The sequence below is a fragment of the Solenopsis invicta genome, chromosome 7 (genome assembly GCF_016802725.1).
Source record: "Solenopsis invicta isolate M01_SB chromosome 7, UNIL_Sinv_3.0, whole genome shotgun sequence".
In the NCBI taxonomy this organism is placed as follows: Eukaryota; Metazoa; Arthropoda; class Insecta; order Hymenoptera; family Formicidae; genus Solenopsis; species Solenopsis invicta.
The window spans coordinates 4,020,329-4,035,856 of record NC_052670.1 but is presented as its reverse complement, the minus strand read 5'-3'; the positions used below and the strand labels follow the sequence as shown (position 1 = coordinate 4,035,856).

The 15,528-nt window shown below is 37.2% G+C and overlaps 1 protein-coding gene across 3 annotated transcripts in view; it reads right to left on the bottom strand.

The window, feature by feature from the left end:
* Nucleotides 1-15,528, bottom strand: part of LOC105199941 (protein madd-4) — a 191,494-nt gene that overhangs the window by 54,171 nt on the left and 121,795 nt on the right. For all 3 annotated transcript variants that reach the window (XM_011167274.3, XM_039451630.1, XM_039451631.1), the window contains exons 3-4: nucleotides 12,652-12,704; nucleotides 10,389-10,488 (exon numbers count right to left, since the gene is read on the bottom strand). In XM_011167274.3, coding sequence (XP_011165576.3) covers nucleotides 10,389-10,488; nucleotides 12,652-12,704 — 153 coding nt within the window. The remainder of the gene's footprint in view (nucleotides 1-10,388; nucleotides 10,489-12,651; nucleotides 12,705-15,528) is intronic.

Genomic DNA, 15,528 nt, shown 5'->3' with positions numbered 1-15,528 from the left:
TAATCATTAAAATCAACGACATACATACGTAGAAACCAAACAGTCCATAGCTTGAAGTCGGAAGTGGCAGTTTTAACAGGAGTCGCAGGGGACGCATTGCGTCTCTTTCTTTTTTGAGAGCGAGAAATACTCTTGACAGTCACAAGAGTAGGTAAACGGAGTAAGAAATTCAACTGAAAAGAATACACTGCGAGCTAGAATGAGATAGCACGAACCCTCAACGGTCACTTAAACTGTCAATTTGCAGCTTCATCTCCCACTACTGAAAAACATAGAAAAGCTTATTGTATGTATATATGTCGTTGATTAAAATTCGTCATCTAATAATGGAAATATTACGAGTGACCATTATATCTACAAGGACCATGATATCACCTTCTCTATACATCTTAACAGTAACTACGATTATGATACCTCTTTGCTTAGATCTCAATTTCAATGTTCAATGTATTATTTAAAATTTGTTTAACATAAATACTTGAAGCTTTCGCGAATAATTGTTAGTAAAAATACATGGCAATCTTTCACAATAGTTTAAAGTAAGCTTGTATTCTTTTTTAAACGATTAGAAAATCGGTAGTCAAAAGTCACTCGAGAAATCTCGCTTTGGATTGTCGCGTAATTGTGAAACGCAGAGTGATGCAACGCTTCACGATTAACAAGGTTTTTGCGGAAGTGGATGTCAACTAGAGTAAATGCAACAATTTGTAATTTGTTAATTATCTGGAGATCATGTCGCCTCTCCCGCCGTGCAATCGTTATTTTTCCCGAATTGTCAGGTCGCGCAACCGCGTACAGTGAATTACACGCTGTGACCCTAAAAGGGAACCATTTGGCCGTGCCATATGCTTGTCGCAGCGATGCATGCATCACAAACTACAGCGAACGCTGAGTGTCAGAATTGTCGTGCCACTGGGACATGTCAGTCACATGTAATTCAATCCAACGTCGACTGTGTATCGTTCAACTTTCGAGTTTCGATAAATAAAACGCGGCAAAAGCTGGAGTAACTAACGATGGTCCCCGATATTCAGAGAACGGTATTGCGCGACGAATTAACGAGTTCGATGTCGATAACGTTCGAAAAGGCGAGTGTCATCTACCAACCGTTTTAAGTATGCGACGGCTTAATTAGGATCGTAAACATTTATTTTTTTTTTTAATTTACACCGTGACTATACACTGTAAAAAATAAAATGCTAATTTAACACTTTTGTATGTCCCAGAAAGTAACTCTTATTTTAACTTAATAACTTAAAATAAGAGTTATTTTAATTTAACTTTTGAGCTATTTTAACTTAAAATTTTGAGTGGACTTTCTGGGTCATTTTATTTTTTACTGTGTATGAAATATCGTTTCGTGTTCCTGAAAATATTTGTTATAGCTATCGCAACTAAGGAACGAAACACTTATAGAAAAAAAATGAGAGTCCAAAAGATATTTTCGATCAAAAGAAATGTATGTCATTCGAAGGACAGACGGTAGACTCGTATTCAGAACACATTTATAAAGAGATGCGCTTTTATATTATTATTTCTTTATCTATCTTTGTTGTCTGAACGATAAAGATAGAAGAAGCGCATTCCGAACAAGCCACAATAATGTTTAATAAAAATCATATCCATTAGGTGCGAGATAACAGTGAAAGACTATAGCGTGACCTAATAAAGAAAACATTGGAAGACAATTTTGTCAGAGATATGTTTCACTGTGATATTTTAGCTGTCAAATCTACATTTACGTACAGACGTGCATACGAACACGTAAGAATTTATGTAACTGCGATATAAACTAGTTAATTGTTGCTGTGAACATTCACAACGCTGTCGTCAATAGTTTCTAGTGGCGCGGCCACTATCTCGAGAATAATAATTCACCTAACTCCTGTCGTCCGCAATTACTTGCGCATCGTGGAATTGCAAGTAATGCATTATGCACGAGTCCGGCGTATTTAGCTTCGTAAGGAAGTTCTATTATTTATCTTCGCGGCGCCGTAACAGGATTCATCATTGGCCTGCTTGCACTAAACGCGATATTAATAGCCTTGTAAAACTGCAGTTACAGAGCGCATCCAATAAAAGTTGCGACGGCGCCGACTGCATAAGCAAATACCCCCGCAAACGATCAAGATATTTCAATATGATTGCTCATCCGGTTTCTCGACTTATATGGATTTTCTTAGCATCCGCAGCAAGCAAACTTTGCACGTGTTATTCGTATTTGCCATTTAATAATATTTTATATAGTGCGCAATATTTCAGTTCGAGAAGTCACATAAAAAAAGAAGAAAAATCTTTCTATAACTATGAGTAAATCAAATAAATTGAAGACTATTAATATCGTCATTAATCAAAATGAAATCAAAACCCAATATAATATATTGGAGAAAAGTAATAATTTAATATTCTGTTAAAGATTAATGATACATTACCTATCCTAATGCATCCGGAATTAAGAATGTCTATGTAAAATTTGATATTTCTGTGTATTTTTAGCACGTAAAGGATTATCACAAATTCAGAGTTTGCCTGTCCCCGAATCAGAAAGGAAACAAAAGGCAAGTACGTCGCTTCCGGGATACATTACAAATGTATGTTGTAACGCATTATGCATTAATCCGGTGTCCCGTTTCCGCGTAAAAATCTCGCGTAACGAGTAACCAACGGGCGGCGCGCGGCGTGACTCACGCCAAACGCGACATTAATATCTCTGTAAAGTTACGGTCATGGTGATTCTAATAAAAGTTACAACCGTATCGTTTTCGTGCGACGCGCGTTATGTGGTTTTATCCGTCTGTATTATCCGAATATATGCAGGCGAGCGAGCGCGCGCTAACCATTGCGGATCTGATTTGGACACGATCGCGCATCTACGTCGCGAGTAAATCACGTTTCGGTTTCACGGTTTATTCACTTTTCTGTTTACCCTGAACCGCGAATTGTCGTCATTACATACGGACTATCAGTTGCCATTTCCCAGAATTTCCCGCAAATATTGAAAGACAATGTTTAAAAGTGCGCTGCCACATTTAATATGATATTTAAAAGTATAGTGTCATATGTAATGATATTCCAAATTCGTAGCTAGAATGGAGAACAGAATGCGCGAGATGTACACGATTTCTCTTGGGATAGAGACTTTTGTACGCTATTTAATTTTACTATATTCATCGAGATACAATTTCTATGCAGTAGATGTTGGAAGATGTAACACAGAAGCTTTCATTATAAAACTTACGGCTGTGCCTCTTTTCAGAATATTTCACTGAAAATAATATTGCTTCATTTTCCCATGCGCATATGTATCCGCATAAATGCTACGAACAAAGCGAGTCTGATTATCTTTCACAAGTATTCCCTACATTTATTATTTCTAATAAAAATATCAGAACTTTCACATTTTGAAAAATAATGAAGCTTAAGAGATGAGTTATGGAAATATAATTTAACATCGCGTGTTCTTCTAAATGAAAATATAATGAAATTTTTATAGGATTATATATCTATATTCTTTGCACAGTTAAAAGCAATAAAAATTCTCTTGATCGTTGATTTCAGAAAAAAAACATTGTTTTAAAATTATTTACTATTTAAAATATTTCTTATATTATTTTATAATTGTCTTATGTAATATACTAAAGAGTAACGTTAATCTTTACTTTTTATTAACTAGTGAATTTGAAGTTTCAACAAACATGTTGTAAGAATTGTTATTTTTTATACATATGCAAATACACAATACATAGCAATACAGATTATAACAACAAATAGTTTCAAACATTGATTGAAGAAGATACACGTCAGTATGCACTTTGAAAAAAATACAATTTAGGATTTAATTTTATTTTATTTCATTAAAATATTTGGAGACAATTATAGTTATTAATTGCTTATTCTATATTTTTGAAAGACAATAAATATGTTCAGTTCTAAAGTGTTTCTGCTAATATATAATTATTTTTATCTATATCCAACTATTATTTTAGCTAGTCTTAACTGGACGTATATGTGAAATTAATTCTATCGTAATTAATTATATAATTAATTATTTTCTTTTGTTCTTATAGCAGCGTTTCTTGGTATTTAATCTAATAAACACTAATTAATAGTAAATATCAATGTTATAATTTTAAAGATTCAACAATATAAATGTAATATAACACAAGCTGTATACATATAGTTACATTATCGAAGGTGAAATTACTGAGAAAAAAAATGGTTAAAAAACTAAAATATTTAGCCACAAACGTCCAACAAAATATTAAGTTGATTCAATAATTAATCAATTGTACAAAAAAGTGCATTTGTGTTAATCATTAACATTTCTTAATTAAAAATTAATTCAATATTTAATTGAACGTATCGGACTAAATATTTTAGTTTTTCAACAAATTTTTTTTCTCAGTGTAACGTTGACGTTATGTTACTATTGGCGTACACTGGAAAACACATAAAAAAAAAATTTCACTTTAAGCAGTCAGCTATGAAAATATTCAGTATTTTTCGTGGTATCCTGATATTCAGGTGCAAACAATGATACATTTAGCAACACTATACACTTGGTCAAAGCACATGTTTGATCGTTGAAACTAAATTGAACTCTGGCTTCTGCTATTTGGTGCTCGCTGAAAAAGTATCCGAGTTACTACCAGATTTAGAGAATACATACATACATACATACATACATACATACATACATACATACATACATACATACATACATACATACATACATACATACATACATACATACATACATACATTCATACATATATAAATATATATATATATATATATATATATATATATATATATATATATATATATATATACACATACATACATGTATATAAATACATATATATACCATATATACATACATACAAACACTATAGAAATCACCATCTAGAATAATGCGTTCGTACAAAACAACTCTTTTTGGGTGTGTATATGCGCGCGCGCGTATCGTGTACGTAAGAGCTAGTGATTAATTTAACACGTTTTAAATTATGCGGTTAATTATAAGGGAAAATAAAACTTGATATATTACAGGAAGAGCTTATACATTTATCTCGCGGTATAAGCGCGTTTTATTAAGAAACACATCTGAGTCCATAACTTAAATTATCATATAATAATTATTATATGTTTTTTAATCAATTTTGAGATTAATATAATACATAAATTAGCTTTATTTATTTAAAATAGAAATTTTTTTCTACAGATTCATCTTGTATTAAGTCATATTAAGCGTAAGTAGAAGAAACAGTTTAGTTTCTAATTAACAGCTTTAAAGGGAAAAACAGAGAATAGTTAACGTGTAATATAAACTTGATGATAGTCTTCGCTTTAGTGCAAAATTAAATAAATCTTGCCAAAAATTGTATAGTTACTCGATGGTAATTATTGTATGTACGAAAAATTACAACATTTATACGCGCAAAGGGAACCGTTGATTACGAACGAAATAATTACGTAGCGCTCTTTACGAAGTACTGAATCTTTAAATCCACATTTGTATGCGCTCTCGCTTGGCGCTTTTTTTTTCTACCACTGTACGCAGAGAGAAAATGAAAGAAGCTGCGATAAATGGTTGTAAGGGTTGAGGAAAGGTATTCCGCGGATGTAAATTCCTTCCCAGTTGGACCTTAACTTGAAATTTACAACATTCCGTCTCTAAATTATTGTCCCCGACCACTCTCCGAGGACCGCACGTTAAGCAAAGACCTCTGAGCCGAGCAATTAATATTTCGCCGCGGTAACCTTCGATTACTTTGCGAAGAGACCCCTTGGAAAAGACTTGTTCCGTGACGAAACCTATCAATTTCCCCCCTCGACCGTCTGGTGGGTCACAATCGCGACCTGCGAACGATCGATTTAAAAGTTTTACCTTGCCATCTATCGACGATAAATCAGCAGATACATCTGGAATTGCACTGGTAATGCAAATATGACTATTCGTGATCGTCGCGCGGTTGTGTACGTAATCACGATAAAAGTTTGAAATACACGAGGGATTGGTAACTGTGTTTATCCTGATTATATCAATAATGCAATTTCGCTTATGCCTCCGATAAAGTCCATTGGGAGTTTCACATGAAAAGCTCCTTGAATGATAAAAACTTTTTAAATTTAAAAAAGAAGTAATTTTGTTAAGAGCAGCGCGAGACAAAAATTTGCGCGAGAAATATTTTCGAGCCTCCGTAAAGTGTAAATTAATGCTACGAGAGAAGGAAGCGCATATTTCTTTTATAATATAACATCAAACACTGCCTAAGTTCCCAAACGTTCCTCTCGTAATCGTTTTTTCGTTCGTCCGTAAGCATAAGTTTCTTTGCTTTTGCAGTGGAAAATTGCCACTGGCAATAATAAATCAAATCTTTTTCGATAGCAATAGCTGCAAGGCACCGATAATATCAGAATTGTCGGGATCACGAACGGTCATTTATACAGAGGGTCGCGCGCTATTGACCAATCATGGATGTCGATTGGATGTGACATCATAAAAAGCACAGAAGCGAGGCAGCACTTATGGCTCACGGAAAATTGTCCATCAACCTGAATGAGAGATGCCTCACGGATGGGAACAAAATCCACGTCATTTTAACGCGGGAAAAAAATGCGACAAATTTTAGGAACATGTCGGGAAAAATCTCACCCTTGCAACAAATTTCATCTATTCGCGGGAGAAAAATGACGATATTAAAAACAAAATAATTAAATGTTTTTTTGTTTGCATCGTTCCAAAAATTTTTATTTTTGTTAATAACAGAAAAAAATGTATATCATAAATACATATTACACATTTAAATATATTTTAATAAAAAAAAAACAACAAAAAAAGGGAAATATACGCAAACGCGTAGGACTCGCAAATGCTTCGTTATTGCTGCAAGAAATCCAGAGGACCGGTGTGAAATGTAAGAAAATTACGAGGCTATCGCATTTCATAGGGATAATCCTGAAAGATTAATGCAGCAAGCGAAGAATATTTCGTGGAATCTGCTCAAACCTACTGCCGCTAACGTTCATCGTGCGAACGGAATACCTGACGAAGCCGGGACTCACGTTTTTCTTCTCGTCCTTCGTCACTTCCGCAGCTGCTCTTATACCCGCGCAAAGCCGGAGATGCAAATTTGTCAACAAGTTTGTCTTGCAGTACATCGCATGATGTATTTATGATTGCACAATATATATACATGCGCATAATAACATTGCGTGTCGTAAACTCTTGCATAATTGTAGCCATCACTATGTACGTGCCAATTTTTTATAGCAAAACACGCTATTATTATCGCATGATGTATGTATTATATGTACATTCTCAATAAAGCGAGCTACAGCAAAAACATCATGAAGCATTATTCTTGTTGAACATTTTTTTTCAAAACGCATGAGATGAAAAATAATAAAATGAAAAGAAGCGACAACACGTAAGGAAGGAGTTGCTGAATACGTACCTCTTTAATATTTTACATTTTTACTCAATATAAGCAATATTTAATGGCACAATCTTTCGCAGCACGCTACGAAAAACCATATAACGAATTGGTTTACTATTACTAAACAGTTTAACGTACGTGTACTAAATATAATCCAACGTAATCCTAGAACTACAGCAGCGATGCGCGGATATCTCCATGTTATCCGGAAATATAAATCTATGAGTAAAGTCTCGTCGCCGCCGGCGAGGGCCGATAAAACGCGATGTCAGTCCGATTAAAGTGCCGAAGAGGCATTACGCGTTACGTATGCGGAGTAAGTGCGAAGAGGTGAGAAAAAACCGCGCGCGAGGATCGGGTACGATTGACGCGGTTTTGCAGACGGCCACCGATAACTTTGCTGCGCGCCGTGCATGTACGAACACCGGCGAGTGCATTTTCTCGCGCGATGCAAGAGTGTCGGGCGAACATCGCCCCGCGGGCGGAATGTCACGTCGCGTCGTGTCGGTCGCCCGGCCGCCCGGCCGCCCGGCGACAAAGGCGTTTCCCATCTGGGACCGACGGTGCTTTGCACTTTTACGATTTTACTTTCTCGGGAACTCCGGATACGATCTCTCGAGAGATCCGCGCCGTTGTGCTGAACGAGTCGGTTAACGACGTCAATTTGGGTCGAGCGTCGTCGCGTTAATGCGACAAGCGTGTTAATCGGTCTGAAAAGTGGCGTCGCTAATCGCTCTCTGATGAATCTGGAACTTTAATATACAGAGCGGTTTCTCTCTAATGGCGGGGAACTTCAATACGCGAACGCGATTTTTTTAACGCGGTTTACTGCTTTATCGCGGTAAATCGCCTGGAAGTCCCAATTTACAGTTTGATTTCTCTTACGCTGCGGGAAAACTTTATCAAAAATGATTTTGTTTTTGTTTTTTTATATATACATATATAGCTGCATACGCGTATTATTGAATCGTTGTTCCAGCAATTGATTGATACGTGACGCGGAAACTAATGCGCAAAGCTGAAATGCACTCGCCGAGGAAGATGCGTCGCCGCGCCGTGCCATCACGTCATGGTCACGCGCGAAATGAAGTTCGCCGGTGCTATCTTCGATCGATTTTGACGTCAGCCCCGACCGACGTTTAATTTATTCGAAATTTCGAGCGATGCGAACGGTATCTCGCCTGAAATTGAATAGCTTAGGAGCAACGACACAATCTCTTGTTTTTTTTCCCCCCGCTCAATTGTGTCAATTTAGGTCAAGCCAAATTTAATTATCCTGACAATTAAAAAATGTAAAATGCGATGCTGAAAGTATCGGACGTAAAAAATCGTATTTCCTGACGTGAAATATTAAATAATAAAACGAAACGGGAACAGACAATGCAAACATGCGCACGTGAAAATGCAGCGCCACTAAATATGATGAAATTTACAACGACGCTATTAACAGGCACGCAAATATGGTTATGCGATTACGAGCATAATTGCTTTCTCGCGAATTAATAACGATAGAGGTCGTTAAACCTCTTGATCGGGTTACCAGTCGATTTTCGTGACTAATATCGATTCTTCCAAGTACGCCTCTCTGCTGTAATCCATTCGAGTTAAATGGAGTTGAGAATACCGAAGAATATCGACTTGGAGGGGAGGGGGGGGAGAGGCGATATCGATCTGACGAGACACGCGTTAAAGTGGAGCTGTTTAATACGTATAGCCGCATTCTCTCCGAAACTTGCCCCAGATACTGATATAGGTCGGGTCACCTGCATCTATACCGTAACATTGGAGGTACCCCGGATAGCTGCAGAGCGTGCGTATTGGTTTTAGCCGCGGTGCAGAACGTGCTTACACACGAGAAACGCTGTCGGCTGTTATGCACCAATATCGAATTCATCGTGTATCCAATTTACATCTCGGTTGGTATAACATTGATGCAGGTGCAGGATGTTCAGCGCGGGCTAAAATATTTAAGAACGATTTACGACAATAAATGTCATTTAATTCGCAATCGCGGCGCGCGATCCGTTTGCATTATTGCTCATCATCGCGGCTGCATCAGCTCTCCACGGTATTTTCAGTAATCACTCGTAATGAGCGTAAAACAGCGATGTCACTGTTAAGCGTAACGCGATTGAACACGCAATTAATACGCGAGAGTGGCTGAAGTTATAAATTATACGCCTCCATATGTATATTCCGATATACACGCGCGATTACGTCGACGATGCTTTACTGCGTAGACGTGTTATTTTGAATTTTAGATACTGTCGGTTATGCCTGCGCGCTTCGACGTGCCACGTATAGAAGAATACCTAAATAAAAGGCTAGATAGATCTAAGATACACCCTATACATTTGCATAACGGAAAATCAATAGCGGTTTGCTACTTTATTGCTCCGTAACATTCGCTTTGAATGCGCTAATACGTAGTATAAAGCGAAACGCTGTTTCCTTTATATATTTCTGATATATTCCACGTCACGTTAAAGAACCGAGCGTGTTTTATGTTAAAAAGATACCGTCGGATACCGTACAAAATTGTTGATTTAAGAAAAAGAGGCAATTAACTTCATTGTTGGAATCACTCGTCGAATCTTCTCTGATTACGTCCGTGCATTTGTAATTGTACTAAACATTATATTTTATCACTATTTGTTTCTTTTGCTTGCTCTATTTAGTTCAAGGTTCTGTTTGTGACAAAACAATTTAGTTCTCGAATAATCGCTCACTAAAATTTATTTACAGCTGTTTTTCTTTTTTTTATATCGTAGTAGTTCACGTTATTCACTTGTTAATTTCATTCGTTATTTCGGAATAAATTTAGTCAAGGTGACAAGATTTATTACGTAAAAAGGAGGTGCAACGGAGCTGAGAATTTGCCTTTCACGTGATACAGGAAACAAGACGCGATAAGTACTTGAGTAAATTAGACGTGGAAATACTCACCTTCGGATTGCAGATTTTGTATCTGGTAGTCCAGACCTTCCCCTTGCACGGTCTACGCCTGCATCGACGCTGTTGACGCGAGATTCCGCCACCGCACGTCCTAAAAGAGCGAGGAAATTTATCAGTAAATTTAGTATAATGACTTTTTTTTCGAACGCGTCCCGCCAGGATGTCTTTCCCAGGCACGCTTATTGAATGAACTTTTCATAATCAAGGCGCGCTGAAATCGTCAAGAGTTTAATTGCATTTCACCAACCGCGTGCCGTCACGACGCAGTTAGTTAATTCAATTTACTACTTCACGCTAATTTCATGAGCGATCTTTATTCGCTGGAAATTGCATTACTTCAACAAGTATAAGTTGGGAGAGTGCAAAATACATTCGCACGCTTAAATAGGACTGTCATTTATGAAGTGTTCTTGCCAATTATGATCATATATTATATAAGCCCTCTACTCAAATAGCGTTAAATATGTCGACGAAAGCTGAGTTCGCAAGATTTTTGTGAGCTATTCGTAACTATTTCTTCTTATTAAATTTAAAATTGAGTGACAACTGTAGCTTTATATTTGTATTCAACCATATGTGCAGTTCGAAAATACGTACTTTTTACATAAACATTTTCGGAATTATACTCTTTAAATTATATATTTCTCATAAATAGTATGAGATCTTCTGAAAACTTTAAATAGAGCTGTTCATTAAATTCTTAAAATAAAATAAAATAAAAAAAACAGTTGAAATGTGTCGTGTGTGCCAGGAAAGTTTTTAAAACGACTCGAGAAATAAGAGAAAATAAAGCTAATGGAAGAACGGTTGTTAAATATGGAGAAATGAGCATAAACTAACTGAGTACCTTGATATAAAGCTACGCAAATAATATCAATGGTTACGAAGTAATTTGTATTCTAATTATCTTTGTTATTCTCTCTCTGTCTCTCACTCTCTATTTCCCTCTCGATTTCTAACCATACATATATGTGAATCTTGCTCGTGCGTTGAAACAAATATCGCATTAGCTGAGTATTTACGTGGTAACCATCGTTATTAAATGGGCTGCCGATTGAATTGATCACGACTTGGTTCCAATTTTAGAGAAGTCGGTATCGATTGCATTATTCTACACGGATAGTAATTATCTGCTTTGAACAATAACCGGCGCACAAACAATTAGTTAATTGGAATAATAATACGTAGCATACATTATGCGTACAGATTAATCCCAATTACGATGCTTTGTAATTACGTAAATAATATTGCGGCTAGATTAATTTTTAAATCGTCCATAAATAATACACACAATGTGCAATAAGTCTATTCTCTATCGTTTAATACTATTAATTTTGCACTAATTGAATTAATAAAGACGATATCGTTACGTAATCACCGTTCCCATGGATGGTATTATTATTTACAATAATAAATAAAACGCAACGTAATAATCAATTGTAACGTCAATAATTATTATTATCACGCTATCTTATTAATTTGTCGAAATTGTAATAGAGACGGAAGCTCGCGAACGTGCAGATGGCGTAGAAACATCAATAAGTAGAGTGCTGTAGATCACACAATAAGCTTTCTCGACCAAGTGCAGTTCGCAAGTTGTAAGTGCCATAAATTGCTACGTCTCCTAGTTCTGGCCACTTCTGTATAACTGAAAAACGAGCGGGGTGAGTCGAGAACAAACTTATTGCCGGTGGTGGCCGCCAAAATGAGTTCCGGGACGCTTAACATTCTGGTTGTGTTACCGGTAGGACTCAATATTAGAACCGCACGAAACAGGCGATGAGAAATCGCGGGATTGGATCATGCCTTGCATGCGGAGGAGGCCAGACCACCGCCGAGCTCGTCCTTTTGTCGCACGACCACCAAACAATATGTGTGCGCCGGATGTGCCATTCTCCGTGTCCTAGAGTTTGATCTAGAATACAATTTCTTCATCGAGAAATAAAAACTTTTGTCTCGCATGTGTACAGAAACGCGCGTGCATGTTATTACAAAACACGTTAGCGTGAAAGAAATGTTGTTGGATGGTGGGACGGAAGTTCTCGAATAAGAATCATTTTCTTAGCGTCTCCTCGAACTGAATATGCAATTGCCATTCGCGACATTCGCGACATTCTCGTAATTCGCTTTTAGTCACGGCGAGAATAATTAAAGGATTATTATATAATAATAATTCAATAAAATTTACTGAGACACATTTTGACAATTTATAAAATTAAAACATTCATAATTAATTTCGTGATTAATGACTCACCTCGTACATGGCGACCACTTCGACCATGGTGACCATTCTCCCCAACCAGCGTTCTGAAATATAACAAGAGAAATATTAGACTTGGATTATTACATGTCCATGATGTAAATAAAAGAAAGACAAACAAGTTAAGTTAAAAGAAAGAGAGAGAGAGAGAGAGAGAGAGAGAAAGAGAACAGGTTCCAACAGCCTGCTTTTACTTATCTAAAATGTACATCGTGTCTTGGTCGTTAGTACGCTCATTTTCGCGCGACCTCGATTATCTCGATTATCTCAATGAATATTAAAACGATTTTTCTTCATAACGACGTTTTGTCGACGAGACATTATTCCGCGAGCTTGACTCGTCTCCTAACGCACGGTGCCATTGCCCCCGTCCCCCTCCCCCATTACAACCCTCTGTCCGCTATTGTCAGACTTTTATTTCGCTCGTAAATGTGTCATCCGAGCCGACTAGTAGCAGTAATCGGCGTCTGTAATGGTCTTCTCTCTGCAACGTAAAACGCGTTTCAGACGCCGTGACGCCTATGTGCATCGATCGTCTCATTCTGGCCAGTAAGTTCGCGAATAAACGTGATAAAAATTTGACCAGCAACAGCCAGTCATCGGGATTCTCGGCACGTTTTCGCGTCTGAATCAAGCAGATTTCAAAAATTCACTTTCGCTCACGTGGAGCCGTCGCCGTCGCGGCGAATCCGTGTTCTGACGTTTTATGATAAGCAATCGATGGTACGCGTACGTTGATTTCGATCACTATCTGAAAAATTATAGATAGGCGGAACTTTTGATGGGAAGAGAATTGCCCGAGATCAATACGTGATGCAATACGTGATGTTACGAATACAATTATTATATTCGATCACTTTCTGATAACTTTCTTGCGTTAGTGCACAATATATTGTATTTACCATAATAATTTTAAAAAACGTAATAATTCACACATTTTTAGATTATAAGAGTAAATAATATGCTTCCATGTTTTCGAAGTAAATCGAGAGCATAAATACTATATTTATGGGAAAGGGTAAACGGCTGTATATTAATATGTAAATGTATCTAATTCACATTTTTCAACTTTTTCCACGCCCGAGAGACAGTTAACGTCCTCACGCGTACGGGACACCGTGAGCGAGCTAAAAATTTTAAAATTTATAGAAGGCTATATCAACCGCGAACGTTAACGTATTGCCCCTCGGAATAGCGTGCGATATGAGCAGAAATATTTCTCTCGATCGATCCCGCCTCGATTCGCGCCCGTTTCTTACCTAAAGTCCCCAATAATGAGCCGTTGTATCGGTTTTTTGCCGAGAAAAAGGATATAACGATAGCGGGAGCAATTAATCCTTTTTATCCGAGAACACTACTCTTCCCCGCTCCCCCTCTTCCCTATGTGCTAGCTTCTGCTGCACTATCACACACGGAAGGAACGAGAGAGCATTTCGATGTGTTACGTTAACGGTTGCCGGCACTCTTCATGAACTGTGCCGTGAAATTTATTTCCACGATGCTTCTTTCTGTTTCATCCGTTTGCCCTTCTTTCACTATCCCTTTCGTTGCGCTCACGCTCGCGTTTTTTCTTCTTTTCAACTAGACTACAGGAGACCAAAGTGATGGGTATAAGAACGAGGATAGAGAAAGAGAGTAGATGGTGCGCGAAAGAGCAGAATGACGATAAGAATAGGAAGAGAGAGAAAGAGAGATAGAGAGACGTACGGATAGCATCCAAGAGGAAACGTGGAATCCGTTTTGGCGGAAAAAGCCAGAAAGCTTTTAACGTGATTCCGCCATCGGTTGTTTTATTCGGAATTTCTCACGATGAATAATGTCGGCGAGTCGAACGAGCTACGATCGTCGTAGGAAATTATTGACGCATCGATCTCGCGGAAGCCGATTCGATATAGCATTACCGCTCGCACACTGCTGTGCGCGAATCACTTTCAAAATGCAGACTATCCGGCCGTTATCCCGTTTATCTCCGCTGCGCCGGCTCGGAGACACGACAATTTTCATCTGCGATCAAATAGTTGCGCCCTCGCGATGGAGTCGTAACAATCGATCAGGAAAATAACAATCTCATAGAAGCATCGTTATCGCTCGTCGTTCCTGCATCACTTTCCTTTGTAAAGAGTTACATTATCACAAGCGAAATGATCGCTTAAAAGTTAGCTTGACATTTGTGTAGTGTCATTTATATATTATATTTAATGTCAGTGCAATCGCTAAAAAAATAATAAAGGAGATAATAATAGATATTGTAAATAAAATAATGACAGGAGAAAATGAAAAATGAAGTTTTAGAATGAAAGAGGCTTGTGCAGTAAACAATTCTGAAGGCGTAGTGTTATTAACTTGGAAGAATTACTGATCAAATTTTGAAAAAAAAAAAAAAAATGGCTTTTTCAATTTATTTCTCGCTGTATTTTTCCATTCTTCTTTTTTCTTTTCTTTTGAGATAATGTCGCCTTTGTTCTCTACGTCAATGGTTTTAAGATTTTTTCATATTTAAAAGCTTTTATAAGTAATTCATCGATAAAGTCTGTTGTCATTATCACAGTCGTATTTTTCTGCATTTTTTTGGAAAAAAAACAGAATTATCTTCTTTAATTTTATTTTTACAGAAAATTAAAAACACTAGTATCTCATTATTACAACCGTTTTTTACTTGTATTTTTCAGAAAAAAAATGGAAAAACCTGGATTTTTGCGCTCAATTTTATTTTTCTGAAAAATTAAATACTAGGTACTGAGGTACAAAAATTTTGTAAGGTTCTGTAAATTTCGCGAATACAAGCAATGTCTGCGAGCGGGAAAAAAGGTAGAACCGATACCGGCGTTGTCTCGAAGGGGTGTCTGCAATGCGGTGTTCAGGCCGGCGCCG